The 19,554-nt window shown below is 39.4% G+C and overlaps 1 protein-coding gene across 9 annotated transcripts in view; it reads left to right on the top strand.

Annotated features, from left to right (window-relative positions):
• Positions 1–19,554, top strand: part of ZBTB46 (zinc finger and BTB domain containing 46) — a 60,732-nt gene that overhangs the window by 2,521 nt on the left and 38,657 nt on the right. For 6 of the 9 annotated variants that reach the window (XM_075109258.1, XM_075109260.1, XM_075109259.1 and 3 more), the window contains 3 exons: positions 4,585–4,712; positions 6,531–6,670; positions 14,172–15,141. In XM_075109258.1, the coding sequence (XP_074965359.1) occupies positions 6,617–6,670; positions 14,172–15,141 (1,024 nt within the window). In that variant the 5' untranslated portion in view covers positions 4,585–4,712; positions 6,531–6,616. The remainder of the gene's footprint in view (positions 1–4,584; positions 4,713–6,530; positions 6,671–14,171; positions 15,142–19,554) is intronic. The other 3 variants (XM_075109262.1, XM_075109261.1, XM_075109263.1) reach the window with 2 other exon arrangements.

The following is a 19,554-nucleotide window of genomic DNA, read 5'->3' as shown; positions in this document are numbered from 1 at the left end:
GAGTGTGTAGGATTGAGCCTTTGAAAACATGACCTGTACACAGGGTTCTTGGAGACCAAAGAAAATGGGCCACTTTCTCCCCGTGGTCTTTGTTTTCTGGGACAGTTGTACAACAGTGGGTATGTTCTTCGCAAAAGGATTTTTTTTCTTTTTTTTTTATAACTGGAAGTGCTTAGAGGAAAACCAGTTTAGCAGTCCCCACCTCCCCAGCAGTCCTCTGTCAAAAGGGAAAATGCCTCACATTAGAAAGATCTGTTATTTGCTGTTAATATGTCTGCTTTTCCTCCTGTAACATGTTGCATTGCTGTGAAGTCTTTGCTATCCACTTCTGTGGATATTTTTTTTTTAGATATGTGTTTTTGAAGTTTCTAAGCAAAGTTTCCTGTCCTCCCAGCAGCGCAGCAGCAGGCTAACACCCAATCCAAACTGCTGTTGCTTGCTTTCAGAGCAGAATTATTTCATAAACAGCTCAACCTTTCCCAGGACATTTTTCCCTTCATGTTCTTGCTGGTTTTGCTGGCTGCCCCAGAGCACTCTGTAACGCTCTCTAGACTCCCCCTAAATTGGTAAAAAGCATTCACATGGGTGTTCCTTGCTCCTGTGTGCTTAGTTTAATGGGCAAACAAAAGGGCAAAGAGGGAGCTTAGTTTAAGTCTTTGAAGAGCTACCTGCAGTTGTAACGGTTATCCCACATGTCCGTTATAATTCCCAGGAGCCAGCGGTTCACGTCCATTCCTGGCTGCGAGCATTACCCTAGAAAATTCTGACACTTTGCACAAAAAGATTAATACTGAGTTTATATTTTGCTTCTGCCTTACAGCTGGCTTGAATATTTTTTAAGTGCATAGCTTACCTGTGTTTTACGTGTGTGATATTTGAAACTTAAAATGTATTAATAGTGAAAGCAAGCATGCCGCGGGGTTGTCTGTAGATAGCAGGGGTCACGTTAGGCGAGAGTACAAGGACCTACCACGGCGGTGAGATAGAGGGAGGTATTTGGGCTGCATGAAGTACTGCGATTTTACTCTTCGCCTAAGGATCTCCCTGAGCATTTTTACGATATTTTGGTCAAGTACAATTACAGTCGGGACTCTAGTGTTAAAATTTGTTGCTTCAAAACTTGGTGTTAATCTCTTGGGGACTTTCTGTTTTGCTCGGTGATACGTTTGTGTTACAGCCCCCTTAAATACAACGTTCAGTAGTTGGTTTTCTCAATTTCCTCTAGAACTTTAGTCCTTTAGGCAGGATGAGAAATAAAAGCATGTATCACTTGTTGCAGGATTTCTTTCACTTGAGATGCGAGAGGAATGAATCTCAGTGTCCCTAAAAGTTCAATAGCTTTCTGGTTCATGCTGCCTTGGTGTATTTGGATGCGCAAGGATGTCCAGTTTGCAGGGATAGCTACTTGGGATTCAGTTCCCATCCCATAGATGTTGGTTGAATGTGCTGGTGCCACAACTGCTTTTTATCAGTCTCCCGTTTTGTAAAACAGGGGTGCTGGGGTTTACTCAGCTCTTCCGAAACATTTTCTAATGTACTGATGAAAAACCATAGTTGCACTAAAAACACTTATTCTTCATAAATGCAAGTAGTGTGAAGTCCTCACTGAACTTCCTACAAGGTACAGTGGAGCTCAGAGGCTCGTGGGTGGGGTTTTCTGTCCCTTACCAAGTTAGCTGTGGTGCAGTTATTTTCTTAACACCTGCTTTAGCTTTCTTTTGTACACATATATTTAAGAAACATCAGTTTGTGTTTTAACTGCTGGTGAAGTGTTGGTTTTTAATAGCTTCAGAGTGCTTCACAGGAAGGATGAGATCCTTGACGGTAATTCTAATTAGATGGAAATGTGTTCCACTTTGCGGTGTTCTGTTGCGTGTGTGCATTGGAACAATGTGGCTGCCAAGAGGGGCAGCAGCTTTGGTGAAACGAAGCAGGTAGATGCCAAGTTAGAGTTGAAGCTCACCTTTTGCCTTGTTTTTTGGGGATGTGGCTTGCTTTTATTCCAGCCCATACAGCGGGGATCCCTTCTGTCCTGTTATTCACTTGGGTTGTGTACATGGGAAGATGACATCTGCAGATGTTGGCAGTTGCCTAGCATTTGCTTTGTAGTAAAACTGAGTTGGGGTCTCCTGTAATGGAGGGAGGCAGTGAGGCAACAGAAATATTCTCCAAACACAGCTACTAGCTTGTGTATGGATTAAAATAAACTTAGTACCAAGAATGCCAGAGTGTGTGCCAGGAACTTAGCTGCTTAAGAACCCTACTTAGAAAACTGAGTAGGGTTTCATGTATTAAAGAATATATTTATACCTGCATATACTTAAATACCTAGTTATCTTTCCTAATTATTTCCTCCTCATGTGTTGAACAAACTGCTTATTCCATCCAAGTGAGTTTGCTTCCTGGTATTTCTCACCATGTGATTAAGAACTCTGCAGAAAGAGTTGATATTTCAGGCAGTTAGTTCACCCTCTTTGAGGAAAGGCTTAAACAAAATTTGCACCTTTTGCATGAATACACCATTTGGAGGAAATACCTTTCTGACTAGTGCTCTGGAAGAGAAGAATCGATGGCCTGTATCAGCCATTAGGTGCTTCAGATACCTAAACCTGACACCAACTAATTTAAGTACTGATAAGCAAAGTAGTTATGATGCAGTACTCCTAAAAGTCCTGCCCCTATAGTATTGGAGGATGAGGTGGTGGCTAAATAGAAAACTATCTTATTGACTTCCTTCTTGTTACCACTGTATCCTTGGCTTCAATCCACTTCCTTTTTTTTTTTTTTTTTTTTGGTAATAGTTGATCAAATCTGGACTATGAGTAAGAAGGGACTAAGTGCTTGTACTGCGAATTACACAAACAAAATTAAATTGTTCACAGAGCACCTCATATGTTATCTTTAGTTTTGCACTGGATGATTTTTTTCTTTTTTACTCTTGGATTATTCTTGACTCCTTACATGTCTCTTAGGTGCTCTTTCCCTTGGTTCTTCCTGCTGATATACTTCTTTTTAAAAGTTACCTCATGATTCTTCCTCCTTCTTTGCTCCCTCCCTTTTTAAGTACTGAGTTTGGGAAATTTAGCAAAGAATCCCTAGTTTAAAAAGCCAAAAACCAGTGAGAAAGTTTTGGGGGAACTATTCTTCAAGGGCAATTCCCAGTGTGAGATGCTTGCAGTTCTTTAATCCTCTCTTTTTTTTTTTTTTAAGATGCTCTTTATGGTTTTTTTTTTGGCTAATAGATGCAAAAGGACAAAGTCTCTTGCTTAGGCTTCTTTTGTGTGTCTTTTTTTTCTTTTAAGTGGAAGATTAAGGTCTTGTAGGAGTTAAGGGCACTTGGACAGGTAAGTGTCATACTAGCCACAGCCATTTGGATTTTTTCAGGTTGTTTTTTAATCTTCACTGCTGGAGTAGCAGGTATATCTGTAGCCAAATTCTTATATTTTTTGTGAGATCACCAGACTTCTCAAGCTTGGTACCCTGTAAGATACTTGCTTTTTAAGTGCTGGCTAGCTCTTCCATGTTCTTACTGCGTTGTGCAAGGCCATGGTGTGGGTAGTGCTGGATCTGTTCTTCTCTTGGTGCCACCAGATGAGAGAGAGAACAAAAATAGGGGAATGATACAAGCAACTGTTTCTGTACCATGATGGAGCTCTCGATGATGGAGAGAGAGGATGGAGAGACAGGCACATGGGCAGAGTTGGAAGTTATAGGGAAATGAGTAAGTGAAATGCAGAGGAAATACAAAGAGATATTACTGCAAGTAAGCGTTTTGAACTAGAGCAAACACCTAGTGTCCTGTAAAGACAGGTGCATCCTGTTGTATGAGCAAATTGTTGCCTGTTGGAATATCATGTTTTGGGCTGCATAACTTTTACAGGCATGGAAAATAAAACTTTTACCTTCTGTTAGGTATTTGCATTGATTTCTGTATCTTTGTGGGGTTTCTTTTCTCAAAACTTTTAAATTTTGTAAGAGGAACAAACCACTCTACTTAGCGCTTTCAAGCACACCATTCTTTAACTTGAGGGTGACGCTGGCTTTTGAAGGTGCTGATTCAGCTGAGTTGGGTGGGAATAGAACTCAAATATCTGACTTCTCTATAATGTGGGCACATAATTTTTCTGTAGCCTTAGGCAAATACTTTGGTTTGGAGGGAAATCACTGTAACTGTGACGTTAGATTAATACTAACCCCATTTAAAGTGTGTGGATGGCAGGTGTCACAGGAACATTAACTGAAACTTTATGACAGTAACTGGAGGAAACAATTGTTACACTAGTTTGAAATCCTCATATAAAGTACTGGTTTTTACAGTGACTTTTTCAAAGCACTGTTGCTGAAGCATAGTCAGAAGTTGTTAATAGTCTTAAAATTTGTATGTTGAACTTAACATGAGCTAAATAATTTTTCCTATATGTCAGAATATATTTCCTATATATCAGAATATTTCTTGCTCAAAATGGCAATCAGTGTTGTAAATGTGCAGTTATTTTAAGTGTTGCCTGTAATTATGTGACACTGAAGGTTTTTGCATTAAGTTAAAATTTAGATTTTAATTTTTGCCTCCTATTCTTTATACAGGATATCTGATGAACCTTTCGGAGCTTGTTACCAGAGACCATTCTTCTCTATTCATTAAATGATGTGCTATCCAGCAGTGAAACATTGTGATGTTTGTTTTTGTTAGCGGAAAAAAAATTAAAATATTGGTAAGTTCTCAGCATTTAAGGATGTTTTTGTAATGTAGTAAGGAAAGGAGAAGGAGTAGCTGGAGAGAACATTGTCATGAGGACTTACAGTTCTTCATGAAATTTGACTTACCATTGATAACAAAGGCTTGTTTAGAAATATTACCCAACTGCAAAAGTTGAAGAAATACCTCTGGCTATTCTGCTCCTATCTTGTGGTAGGGCGGCCACCATTAATCATGGTCACTTGGTTCTCTTCTGTTCGATTAGAAGAGGAAAACAGGTGCAGAGCTCAAAACAAGAAGAAAAAAATGCAGAGCAGTGCAAAATAGTATAGGTCTCAGCTTTACCATTCTTAACAGACTATTCTGGCTCATTTTGTGACTCTGGGGCCTAGGTGTAAATGAGAGTCTTAACAGTAACAGTCCTAAGACTAAGTGTGAATACGTATTACTTTTACACTTTGTTAGCAAAGTCATTTCCCAAGTGTCTGTGTTGGTCTGGCTCCCTCACTCCCCCACTTTGTTCTTTTTTAACTGTCTTAATAACCGGACTAAAAAGAGCTAGCCAAAACAATTGCTATGGAGAAGCCATCAGAATTAAAGAAAGGCAAGACTTGGCAGTTTGAAATAGAAATAGAGAACAAAGTCAATGGTATTTGCTTCAGTTGGGTCATATTTGTTTTCAAGATTTTCACGGTTCTGCTTGTTGGCATAAGAATGCTTGGATTTCCTTATTTCTCCATTTGTTTATTAGATATGCCATTTTACCATTTATAATGACTTCAGTTTGTATTGGGAAAGCTTTCTTAATTTTTATTTTCTGATGTTTTCTTTCACAATCTGTTGCTACAGAAGGTCAGTCTTGAAATCCACAGTATTGATGTATAGCTTATTTTCACTGAGAGCTATTCCGTGTATTGAAGACGTTTGAAATAGAGATCAGAAATATGTGGCAAATACTTTGCTGTAATGATTAACGGTATATAAACAGTATACAGTTTTGCATAAAGTGCCGTCAGAAGTTTTAGTTAAAGTTAAATGTTGCAAGTGTAGTGAATATGCTATTCTGAAGAAAATAAAGATTGTTTTGTGTAAGAAAAGCAGGTGTACAAGACAACAGTTATAATGGATGCGTACTCACAGACAAAAAGCTTTGTTTAGATGAATTCTTCCTATTCTTTATACCTTGTAATAATAAATGTTAGTATTTTATCTGAGAAGTCTATCTGTGAAGGTGCCTTACTGTACCCAAATATCTCTATTTTTACACAGAGTTTTCAAGATCTTGGGATTGTTTAGCCTCTTAAGCTAGAGTGGTGTCAGGCAGTAGGAACTGGCCATTAAACATTTCAAGAGGAAATGCTCATGAATATTCCATTGCAAACTAGATTTTTTTTTTTTTTTCCAGGAGTTGTATCGGCAGCTTTTTAACCTCAGTGTTTTACAGGTCAGATAAGGTGAATTAGTGTCCTTCAGGCCACAAATGTCTCTTTAAAAAGTCATTAAAGTGAGAATGTTTTGAAAAGCTACCAAACAGGAAACACTGTTGTTTCAAGGGTCTGTTTGAAGTTTTAGTATCTAAAATTAGACTTTTTTTTCCCATACTTTAAGAACTAACTCTGGCTTATATTATTGCAAAAAGGTAACCAGGATTTAATTACCAGCAGTGTATTGATACGCTCTGAGTTAATGTTTTGTGGGGTTCATTTGGGGTTCAAAAGAGGTGTTATAACTGAGTTTGGAGGGAAAGCACTTAAAAATGCATCACTGTTGTCCAGTAATCTTGTAGTTCAATGCTAATAACTTTTTGGTTTTGTTTTTTTTTTTTAAATTGTAGTTCTGTCTTTCTCCTATAAGAGTTCATACCAGTGCTACTGGAAGGTTGCAGAAAAGTGCACTACCTGTGCTGCCCTAGGGCTGTTGATGTCCTCAGCTGTTGTAGGAGAAACACTAGACCTGGAACCCAGTTTGTTACTGGTAAGAAGTGATTGTCTTGGATTTTATTTTTTGTTTAACGTTAAAGTTTGCATGCTTTCTCTAACAAAATCTTTTCACTGCTTGTTAGTCTAAGAACACTGTAGCAAAACATGCATCTCTGGTCTTTCCTCTCCCCTCCCCCCTTAAACTTTACAGTTAAGAAATTAGAATTAGAAATTTACAATTGCCCTCCTTCCAAAATGTGGAGGCTAACATTTTCCCTTAGCTTTCATTTTCAGACCTGGTTTTCTCTTGAAATTCTTCATGCATTGCCAGAGCTAATGAAGGTTAATAAATGGATTTTTCTAAGATTTCTCAGAAATTCTGTCTTTTGGTTACACTTCTGTAGTGTCCAGCTTCCACACGCTATAGCTGGCCCTGTAATATCAGGTAGATGGTTTGACAGGTCAAAGCCAAGTCTCTCGTTTGAAGTCCTGGAGTAGAGAGTGAAATGTTTAATAAAGGCTCCCTGTTATTTTATGTTCTGCTAATTGGAGTTAGATTTTGCTTGTGGTTCGTGTTTGGATTGCAGAAACAAAGCTTTGATAATATGAATGACTAGAAGCGTGTAGTGTTTTGCATCACCTTATTCTTTCTGCTGAAATTCGCTGCCTTTTACTTCCTAATTGCATTCAGACCTATGTATTTTCATGGTAGAAGAAATTTTAAACTGATGATGTCTTTAAATGCGTTGTATTTCCTGACTAAATCTAACCTGGACTGATGGGGTGTCGAAGTCTCTTTGCCTGCCCTGAGACCTAGCTGTTCAAGCGAGCCATTTCTTTGCTGGTGTGTTACGGCTGCTGATGGTGTAATGCTTGCCCTTTACTGTTTGAACTTTACTTTCTGGATTGTAGCTACTACAGAGATGCTAAATGGAGATTTTTTTTTTTAATGCTGCTGCTGATGGGGTAGCATTGGCTTTGACGTTGGAGAACTTTTATTGAATCCTCGTCAGGCAGATTTTAATTAAATACTGGTAGGGGCTTGTGGTTTTTTGTTTTGGTTTGGTTTTTACCCCTACAGTCATTGAGAACTGAGTAGGCCTCTTAAATCTGATAATAAAAATATAACTAGTTTGGGGTTTTTTTATGTTCCCTGAAAATCATTTGCCTCCCACATTCTTGCCTTTTCTGTAATTCTGTAGTATTTCTCAAACTGAATGATGAAACTTCTATTTTCCTCCTGTGACTCCTAACCTGTAAGGATGAACGTGCACTATTGAGCTGTCATTAAACATCTTCATCCCCACTTGTAAGGAAAAAGTGGTACACTGTTTTCATGAAACTGTGAATTGTGAGTAACCTCTTCGGCCCAAGGGTCTGGTTTGGTCTGTTTACAAACATCTACCTGCTTCTCTTAGAATTTGGAGTTGTGGTTGGAATGACCAACTTAATGACTGATCAGTTTTGTGAATTGGAATAGGGCAGAAGTTTCTCTTTTGGCAACTGCTCATTTCTGTAAGCTGTTACTTGCATCTACTATGATCAAAGCTGAACATACAAATATAATTTGGGGGTATCTAGTATCAAGAAATTAAAACTTCTGGAATTGTGTGCTCTTCTTCAAACACACTTCTGGAGATATGTACTTGTAAAGCTTGTGAGCGGTGTCTTTGCAGGGAGTTAATATTCCGAGTCTTCTCCTGAATGTGCAAGGAAGCAGAATAAGTACAGGTACTGTCCTTTTCAGTTGCTAAGGTTACCTTGGGGTGTTTTGTTCTCCATTCTTTTTGGTGTAGGGCACATGGGTAAGAGGAATCCTAAGCATTTCTGTTGTCTTTAATTGGATAAAAGTGAAACTTGTATACACACTGTGTCTTGTTGTGCAAGGAGGCATTACGAGCCCGATCTCACCTTACAGAGCTCCTTTGCAGAGGAATTTAAAAAATGTTGGAATGTCTTGGGAGTGGAGACATGGAGAGGACACAGGGGAAGCAGAGAAGTGGGGTGTGTTTGTTGGGTTTTTATATAACAAACCATTGGAGTGAATTTGAGTTCTTCCTTAATTTGTTTTTACTTTTCTCTGAAGGGAGAGGGGGGAGGAAACAACACATTTTTGGTTAAATTCCAGTTGGCCTGTTTTCTCTAGGGAGCGTAGAGTGACTGGTGAAGGAGTGCACTAGTGCCTATTTTGGTACTCATAACTTGTGTCCTGAGTGTTAAGTGTGGAAACATGTTTAGAAAATTATAACAGACTAAATGTTGTGTAAATTTTTGGTTCTCTTACATTCTGAGAGAGCAAAAAGTAAACAAACAAACAAAAAACCACTACTAACAACAAAAACCTGAAACGCCCCTGTAGTCCTGTGTTGTGGTGGGTTTTTTTGTTTTTGTTGTCTGTCCCCCCGCCCCCCCCCCCATTTTCCTTCTGAGTGAAGGGCGTTTATTTTTGTCCCCACTATTCCCCAAGGGACTGTACTGTAGAGGCTTTCATCTGTATACCCCATTTCTTGTCTGTGGCTTTTTGTCAAAATTCAAATAATGCCCTGAGTTTTGGATGCAACAAATTCGTACCCCTTAATTTTACTGGTGTTAAGATTTTGGTCAGGAGACCTGTTATGGGTATGTCTGCTGAGAGGTTGGCTTTGGAAGTATTACTGGTTACTCCTTTTAAATCCTTTCCAACACTAGGTGAGGATGGTGTTTAATTAGACTCTTTATTATGTCATTGGGTGATGCTTTAATGTTCAAATAACTGTAGTGAGAATGTAAAATAAACAGTTTTCATAGATGCTATATTTGTAGAACTAGGTTCAGTCTAGCTAGGGTTAAAGATTATATAAATTATTAATGCTTACTTTTAAGACCAGGTTTTTTACAAGATGAAAAATAAAAAGCTGGCCTGTATCATGACAGAAGTTTGCATGAAAGTGATTATTAAATCTGTTCATATTTTGTTCTTTTTTGCTCTTTTTGCTGTTACAAAAAGTGCAAGTGTTGTTTGTTTAGTGACAATTTTTTTTAGTTATTTTTGGAAATAGACTTTTGAATTACTGTACTGTCTGCGAATTGACTTAGGAAGGAAGCCTGACCTGCTGCAATTTATTTTGTGGAAAATCTACAGATGAGCTTTCATGGGTCTTTGGCTTCTTGGAAAGCTGTGTTGTGGCCATGTGCTGTCATTGCAGGCCCAGGCCTAAAGGATTTTAGTAGGTGCTCAACTTTGAAATCCTTCAGTGTACTAAAAAGACCGGAGATAAAACAGAAAATATATCACTGATCTTCAAGGTCTGTTTCTAAAAGAATCTCTACAGTTTATTCCATCTTTACCATACTTCTACTGGAAGTTTGAAGGGTACTGCTTTTCTGAAGAAATCTCTCCACAACATCTTTTAAGTGGAGATAAATTAGCAGGAAAAGGGAAAAAAGCCCCAAACAACAAGCCACAAAACAGCATTTAAAATTGGAACACAAGAGCACAGAGTTTTGAAGCTTCCTGAATTTTTAACTACTAGCAAATTGCCTTAAATTTAACTTGGATTAATTCCCTAGTGATCCTTGACATTAAACGGATGTTCTGGTTTGACATGGGTAGACAGAAAACTAATTAATTCCTCTGAATTTGAGGCATATTTAATTTTCTCCCCTGAAGACCTCTCATTTAAAAGGTACAATGCTGTGACAAATGTTGAATGTGGAACGATGTGTATGAGGTAGCAGACCTTTAGACAGAGGAAGATCAAGACATCTACAATAATAATTGCTGGTTTGGAAGATGTGAAATTTTACTGATCTGACTGAACACTGGAGCATCCACATCATTGCTTGCATACTTGGAAGAGCTATAATGTGTCCACCTGTCTGTGGAAAGGATGCTGCTCTTTGATGTGCGTCTTCCCCATTCATCTCTATTTCTTTATGCTTAAAGTACTTCGGAACAGGACAAGTTGTCTTCTGTTTCCATAGAGGAATGTATATTGTCATTATTTTTACTTGTTTTCCTGTACTCATCATATTTTAGAACATCAGGTATTTTTTAGTTCTTGTCCAAAATGTCCCTACCCACCCTCTGCTCTTGTCCCCAGTGTCCTTGGAAATACAGGCAAGTAAGATACAAGGACTGAATGATCTTACTGTAATGACACGCTTTTGTTCATCCATGGCTTGCCTGGAGGGTGTGTTCTGTCAAGAGCTTGGTGGGTGGGAGGGAGGCCAGTAAGGAATCTTGTGTAGATTTTTTTTTTTTCTTTTGTGTGTGTGTGTTTAGTTGAAAATCCCTTGATAGGAAATAAAGTCAGAGGGAAGCTGTTTCCTAAAGAGGCTAGCAAGTGCTTCATCCTAAACAGCATCAGATTAGTCAATCTCTGAACCTCAAATGGGTCCAGTATACACCAAAAGTAGCAAGAGACAAATGTTTTAATCTGGGTTTCTGCTGTGGGCAGCTTAAACAAAGAACAAGGTGTATCTAAAATAGACTTACTAACAGCGAGGGGAGCCCAGCCCACTGAACTAAGCTGAATAAACATATGAAATAGTAAAATAAAATCTCAAGGAATTGGTGTAATTTCCAGGTGAAAAACATTGAAGAAAAGCTGTTGTTGCATAAATTCAGAAAAGCAGGTGACAACATTGACAAATATTCCTGAAGCTAATCTGTGATAAATTGAGGAAGATAAAGTTATCCTTGCAGGAGACTTTTTTTCTTCCTCTCCCCAATTCCAAGGAGATGCTGCATTGGAATATGGATTTTGATACCTCTGGAGGAACAGCAAAAGGAAATGCCGTATCTGAAACCTTCTGATTGCTTCGTAATTGCATGCTGTGAGATTTTCTTGCGTCTTCCTTTGAATCATGTGGATATGGCAGCTGTTGAAGACAGGATTGGTGATGGACAACTCACTTTATCCTATGTGGCAATTCATATTTCCTGAGGGGACTGAGCTGACTCTTCAGCTCCTAAAAGTAGATGCAGTAGTGGTTTCTGGAATAAAGACAAAACTGAACTGTCATTCTGCCTTAAGAGGTGGTTCTCTCAAACATGAAGACATTGGAAGTGGTGGCAGCCACCTTCACAGCCTGGGTTAGAGAGCTGCTGTGCTGGCTGGTTCCCTTACAACCTTTTCAGGCCAAACACCTGAAAAATAAATTCTTCTTTTGCCCACCCCACCCTGCCTTACTTCCTGACTCTGATTCCTGGTTTGATTTTTATTTATTTATTTGAGATGGAGATGGCTTCTCTGTGAGAATTTGATTTGAAGTCTCTGGACAGATTTCGAAGATAAATAGGTAGTGTTGTTCAGATAGTTTAGAGCTATGCTATTATTGACCTCTTCCAGCTCAAATGAAAAAAGGATTGGTTCTTCATGTGTTCTGTTCTTAATTGTGCAGAAAAGCTGTATGGATTTGAAGTAGGTGAACACCAGTTCAGCCTGTTTTTGTTGCAGGAAGATGGCCCTTCCTTTCTTGAGGGAAGCAAATGCTTCTCAATGATCGAGGACCAGATGGTCTTGCAAATTAGCATTTCTGACACTGCTGAAGAGACAGCTACATTCTTGCAGAACTGGAGAAGCTTGTGCAGGCAATCCTGCATAACTTGAACTTTTGAAACATCAGGTGGCTCTTTAGAAGAAAGGTCCTGTGTCATGTTATGTTCTGTGGGCTGAGAGGCTCTTTTCTAGCCAGTGGTGTTGGCTAAACTGTAGCTATTTTGCACACACAGATGGTAGTAATAGCACAGACTAGGGGAAGCGGGCAGAGGTCTTATGGGTCTGTATTCCACAGTACAGGAAACCTACTTCCATGTGTCAGGAAACTTTCTTAATCATGGCTGCCGTAGGACAGCCACTGCTGTGAGCTGATTTAAACAGATGGGACTGAATTTGTGTTTGAACTCTATGTATGTTAGAAAGTTGCTTTAAGTTCACATCAGCCTCCTTACTGACAGTGCTTATATTTAACTATGTATCCTTCAAGACCATAAGACCTCAGAAGTACAGTGATTTTGGTTTTATCAGCAACCACCAGTAGCCTAAATCCAGGCTTCTGATGGGTGTGCCTGCCCATAATTACATTTGGAGTTTGATCTTGTCAGCAGATACCAATTTTATAGTTGTATGTTGATGTGTGGACCCATGTATCAATTATACAGTTGGAACTTCTTATATCAGAACAAATTCAAGTTTTTGAGAGAAAGGAGTAGATATCCTTCACATTGTGTGGCAGCTGGTGCTCTTAATTAGCTGGACCATTAAGCCACTCTTACGTGATACACAAATATTGATAGTAACTTCTGAATAAGCAGTATAAGCTAGGTAAAATGGCAGAAATTAATGCCAAGGAATTTGTAAAGGTGTTGCAGCTAAGGCGAGTATGGAGTTGTAAAGGTAGCAACTGCTGAGGTACGGTGTCGCGGAGAGTACTTCATTGATCTGTTCTGGTGCTGCCAGCTTCCATCCTTAACACCTTGAGTGTTGTCAGCTTGAAGTCATCTCACCCAAGAGACACAATATCTTGACATGCCTGATACCAGTGGAGTGTTACCTTGGGAGATGAATGTCAGGGAGTTTCCGATGATGCTTAGTGGACAACAGACGAAACTGCATGGTAGGGCTGAGAAATGTGTGTATGCACTCGTCCGTGTTGGTGTATTACTTCTCTCATATCGGTATTTTATGAAAGATGATCAAAAGTCCTGTGAATTTTTGTCAGCCTGATGGATGCTTTGTTTTGGTCATAAGCACCCTTTCTGAATGTGAATGCTTAGGTGATTATTAGAATTCCTCTGCCCAATATCTTAGGGTGGTTGTGGGGTAAACTTGGACATGTAAAGCCAAGGAAATAAAACATCTTATTGTAAAGTTAAGAATCTTGTGCTTGTAAGCAGTTAAGCTCCAAATAACATTAATTTTGTATTTTGATCTATTGCCAGTTTAGTTTGGGTGGGGCCTTAAAATTTTGTGATCTGTGGTCTTGGATTTGCCTATTGCTTTTCTGACTTGAAAACAGTATTTATAGCCCCTCAACAGCAATATAGCAAGGGAAATAGCTGGTTTCAATTGGCTTTTGCTGTTTGAGGATTTCAGTTATTCAGTGTGCTACGCATAATGCTTGTTCCCTTGAGGAAATTATGTTACAGAGTACTCTTCAATAGTTTGTCTCCATCAGCATGGTTTCAAGTTTAGTACCTCTTTCAAAACCAAGCTTTACTGAACCCAAACAGTAAAAGCTGACAGCTGTTTTTCCCGAGTAACTTAAGACAGGTTTTCTTACAAGTCTGTAGTAATTTAAAGAAATGTTTCTCTGGGATGTTATGAGCCACTGGAGGATTGAGCTTCAAATCTACTCCCTTTTAATGTAAATTATTTGAAGTCTGGTAAAAATAAGCTGCATTGTGTAATGAATGCTCCGTCTTTCTAGGTAGTAGTTGTATTTTGTGGCATTTTTTCAAGATGAACCTGTTACTTAATTTGGTACCACTTGGGGTTTGCCTCAGTCTTTGAAAAACACATCAGTATGCTTGTACTGGATTTTGTAATACTGTCATTTCCTTCCCCATGCAGGACTTGTGGAAGAGGAAGCACAAAGATTTCCAAATGAATAACCGAAAAGAAGATATGGAGATTGCTTCCCACTACCGTCATCTGCTGCGTGAGCTTAATGAGCAGAGACAACACGGCATCCTCTGTGACGTTTGCATTATAGTAGAGGGGAAGATATTTAAGGCTCACAAAAATGTTCTGCTTGGGAGTAGTCGCTACTTCAAAACGCTGTACTGCCAGGTACAGAAAACCTCTGACCAGGCCACAGTCACCCATTTAGACATTGTAACTGCACAAGGCTTCAAAGCAATCATTGACTTCATGTATTCTGCTCACCTAGCACTGACTAGCAGAAACGTCATTGAGGTGATGTCAGCTGCTAGCTATCTGCAAATGACAGATATCGTACAAGCCTGTCACAACTTCATAAAAGCAGCTCTTGACATAAGCATAAAGTCTGATGCCTCAGATGACCTTGTTGATTATGAACTTGGAGCCCCTTCCAGCAGTAGTACTGATGCTTTGATTTCAGCAGTCGTGGCTGGCAGGAGTATATCTCCCTGGTTAGCTCGGCGAACAAGTCCAGCAAACTCTTCTGGAGATTCAGCTATTGCCAGCTGCCACGAAGGAGGGAGTAGTTATGGAAAAGAGGATCAAGAACCAAAAACAGACAGCCACGAAGACATTTCATCCCAGTCTCTTTGGTCTAGTGACATGGGCTATGGGTCTTTACGTATCAAAGAGGAACAGGTTTCGCCATCACATTATGGAGGGAGTGAACTACATTCTGCCAAGGATAGTGCAATACAGAATGCATTCTCAGAACAAGGAGTAGGGGATGGCTGGCAGCCCACTGGGCGCAGGAAGAACCGAAAAAACAAAGAAACTGTGCGGCATATCACGCAGCAAGTGGAGGATGACAGCAGGGCAAGTTCTCCGATGCCATCTTTTTTACCTGCCTCAGGATGGCCCTACAGCAGTCGAGACTCAAGTAAGTCATTCTTCTGATTTTTGTGGTTGAAATTAAAAATATTAATTAGATCTGTTTACAGCATGATCTTACCAGTCTCTGAAATATATTAGCTTGCCAGAAACTTAAAAACGTAGAAACTTGTGTTGCCAACAATTCAGAAGAACCGAGCACTGGTCCTCAGTGTCCCAGCAATTGTGGGGTGGTTCTCCTGTGAAAGAAGTTGGTAGTTTTGTTTTGTCCTTGAACATAAAGCGGCTTAAATCACCCCCAAAACACCATTATAATTGTTAGAATTAATGAGAGAAAAGGTTGGAATATATTTTAGCAGGTGTGCAAACTGATGTCAAGGTGGAAGAATTTTCCTTGCACGGTATATTGATGATGTAATTACACCACACAGAGGTGTAATTTAGTCTTAACGATACTATCTTCAGTACTTCCTGATATTCAGGTGTCACTTTCTCACGTGTACAAAAACCGCCATGGCTTGCTGCTGGTAATGGCAAGATAAGTGTTTGGTAACTCTTAAGAATAATTGTTTTTTTGAGGTACTACTAAGGCTTAAAATGTAATTTGATGTGTGACTACTTGTAGTCTGAGACGAGTGGCTGCTTTTAAAGAGTACGGCCAGGGAGAAAAATGTTTTCTTGATTTCTTTTAAATCTTCGGTAGTTATTTTTCTGTCTCAAGATAACTGTCCTATTTGATTCATTAAACACTGGCAACTAATAGATTCAGGAATGCTACTGAGGTAGGGGCTTGGATGTTTTTTTCCTAAGGACTTTAAGGGACTGTGGTATTAAACACCCTCAGGCTGACTTGAAGAAAGTCTGTGCTGTGAGTTAGCCTGTGTTTCATTGCATACCAGAACCCAAGTCGGCCAGGAGAAGGGTGTGTGAGATTATATACCCTTATGTTGCCAATTCAGATGAAAAAAGCAATATAAATAGTACTGAAAGTCTGAAGAGTCTTTATGGGCTGAAAAAGGATGTTTAAGTTGCTTATATATTGAAATTTAAATGTGGTTTTCATGGAACGGGTAACTCTCTACAAATGTCTTTAGATTTATTATATTTTACAGTTATCTGCTGCAGCAAGCTTGCATGTAATTATTCTAATTGGCTGATGATAAAATCTAAACAAAGTCTGTTAGGAGAAAAATGCGAGATAATTTATAACAGTGATTTATGACGAATCCTGGTTTTATAAGGCATGTACTTTAGGATTGTTGTGAACGAAGATGCAGTGGATTGCCTGGTATGCTATCCACACACAAATATTTTTCACTTTTGCAGCATCCCATAAAAACAACTGAATTGCTTGTACTGTCTGTGAGGTGTCCGGGGTTTGGACAGGTGTGTGAAGCAAACCACATGTGTTGGAGTGACTGCAGAAACAGAACTACAACTCTGATCGTCTAGGCAATCCAGCTAGTGATTAAGTGCCTTTAAATTACTAAAACCAGCGCAAAATACAAGATATTGTATTACTGAAAGCTGAATGATGTCTAGATTACTTAAGAATTAGGAATTAAGGAATTAAATGAAAGTGGCCTTTTTCTTAACAACTCTTTGCAGATGAGAGGAAGATGACTTCGGGTGTTGACTCAGCGCAGTGCTGAGACAGCACATCAGCAGGCACAATCAAATTATTTGTTCCAAATCTTGTCTTGAATGCGGTTTCCGATAAAAGAGGTGTTCTAATGATGGGAAAGGGGAAGCGGGGTAGTGGTGGTGGTTGGGCAAGTAGTTTCAATATTCCACTAGTGCTTGTAAAGCTAAAGGAAAAGCTGAATAGCAACACTTCTCACTCTCTGAAATGAGAGGAAAGCCCAAACTGAACAGGCACAGGGGCTGCGTATGTTGGCAGTGGCCAGCCAGTCTGGCTGCTGCTCCAAGAGCAGTGTGTGCAGAGTCAAAGTAACCATGCTAAGCATGGAGGATGTTTTGAGTCTGAGCTGCTCATGGTTTCCCCATGTTGGCTATCTGGAGAGGTGAGCAGGGATGAAATTCTCCTTTCTGCCCTGCTGGAAAGGGATGTTTCTGTGCACTGTGGGGCCTGAGCTCATGGGATGGGTGTGTGTCTGCGTGCTGTGGGGAAGCACACAGGAGGAGCCCTGCATGCATTTTAGGTTGAATTTTCTTTGGGGGTTTTTTTTTGCTATGATTTCAGAGGATTTGAGACAGGTGCATGTTCAGTTTCAGTTAACACTTGGACATCTTGTCAGCAGCAAGTCTATTGTGCGCTTGCGTGTGTGGATGTGTGGTTTGGGTGAAATCAGAGTTGGTCGCTTGGGTGAGATTGCTTCTCTTTCAGTGCGAAGTGAAAGCATCCCCACTACTCCCAACCATCACTGTCTTGGTCCCTATGGTCAGTAGGGTCTCTTGGTCTCACATTCATATTTCCCATCTCCAGCAGGTGGAAGCAACCCTCTTGCGAACTGCTCCATCTCCCAAGTTGCCAAGTTACAAGGTTCTGCTTAGGTTGATTATTGGTACCCCAGGTCCTTCACTTCCCTGCTAGAATTCAGAATTAGGTTAGAGGTGTTGCAAACTTAGCTCCTATGTGTGAAAAAAAAATTGATTTTCTTGTGTGAAAACGGATAATGGCAGGTGTCTGCACTGTGTAATGAGTATTTGGGATGTGTTTAAATTTCAGCTTGAAGTTGTCTTTGATTTAGTAGTGTCAGGCTTCAGTCTTTAAAAAAGGCTTCATAGTCTAGGGCTCCTTCTTTACCTCATTTATTTCGAAGTGTCCCTATCTGTGTTGTTCATAGCTAAGATGAAAAGGTACTGCTTTGCTGAGGAAATTGGTGTTGAATGTTCCTTCATAAGTAGCTAAGAAGAAAAAAAGTTACCTAGAACTCTGTTCTTTGAGGCTCATGCACTTTTCTGATCTATTCAGTTATTGTAAGATGCTGCTTGTTAAGTCTGAAAGCTCTTGTGGGATGATTTGGGTACCATTTGCAAATGCCTCTATACTGGAGGACTAACACAGACCTTCTGGCAATGCAAAAGCTGATTTAGGAGAGTCCATCTTAAAAGTTCAGCATTAGTGTCTTCCTCCTGAAACTGTGCAAGATGTTCATTTGGCCTTGCACGAAGCAGTATTGCATTTCAGCAACATGCGAGCAGCATTTTGGAAGGTGGATCTTACAAGTAACCATTGCATCACCCTTTTAATTCAGTGACTTTTTGAGGCAGTATACTTCACAGATTAAAAATACTCCCCTCCTCCTGTGTTATGCAGGTTTACTTCATTTATGTAATGTTGCAAAAAAACTCATTGCAGTCACTGAAACTCTGCTTTCATTTACACTTTGTAGTGGTACTTCTTTCAGTGAGAAACATGTTCTCATCAATACATGCAGAGTGTACTAAAGGGTCCCAAATACAGTAGACTGTACTTAAGTATGACGCAGTGGGGCCTCAAAAATATTTTTTTCAACTGAAAGGATAAGAAAGTTCTCTCTGAATCAGTTGATTAGTTTCCAGAATCTCATGGGGCGCTGCTGAGAGTCTTTGAATTCGATCGCGCTATGGATTAAAAAGGAGTGTCTGAAGTAATCTTATAAGTGGTAATCTAACATCGTGGAAAGAGCTGAGATTCTTAATGTCTGCCATGAAGAGTATATCTTCTTCCTCTGAGAAAGAATGATCAAATAAGATCTGCAGAAGAATCCAAACTAAGTTGAGATGCTAGCTTGAGAATGTGATTAAGCTCACGGTTTCTGCAGGGTGGTATCAGTCAAGCACAAAGCTTGATGAGGACCATCTTTTCATGCTAATTTGAATTTATTAATTTGGATTCTCTGATTAGCATAAAACATATTAGGTTTGGGGTTTTTTTTTTTCTCATCCTGTTTGGGCTGATCAGGATGTGAGTCTGTCATTCCTTCTGTGAAACATTCATATATATGTTTTCCTCACCAAGCTGTATTAACTTGGAACAGCAATTCTCCAAAATAAACTGAAGGATGGGCTCTTACAAATAATAACTTTCTTCATAACTGAGCCAGGAAGAATTTCCTCCACAGAGTTGCCATATAACATGTCTGCCTTTTATTTTAATCTTCTTTCTTGAAGTACATAGGTTTTCTAAAGAAACATAGTGCTATTTGTTAGTTTTGATATCAGAGATGCTTACAAAATTCAGTAGTAGTGTTGTGTCTTGTGCATCTTCACTTTCCTTAGGTGGTTGTTCCTTTAACGTTGCTGAATAAACTTTTTACAGGATTACACGTCCTGACTGCCCGGACTACACGATTGGGTGGTGTTTAAAATGTTCTTGCCAAAGAGGACAATTATCTTCACGAGAAGATCTGTGAAGCTAGCAAAATGTTGCTGGTTTTGCCTCTTTGTATAATGGAGAACTCTGTCACTTGGGTGGTGTCTTTGAAGAATTTATTGATGGTTTTATTAATGTGTTAGT

The sequence above is a fragment of the Phalacrocorax aristotelis genome, chromosome 13 (assembly GCF_949628215.1).
Source record: "Phalacrocorax aristotelis chromosome 13, bGulAri2.1, whole genome shotgun sequence".
NCBI lineage: Eukaryota > Metazoa > Chordata > Aves > Suliformes > Phalacrocoracidae > Phalacrocorax > Phalacrocorax aristotelis.
The sequence above is the reverse complement of the archived record's forward strand: the minus strand, read 5'-3'. Positions and strand labels throughout refer to the sequence as shown.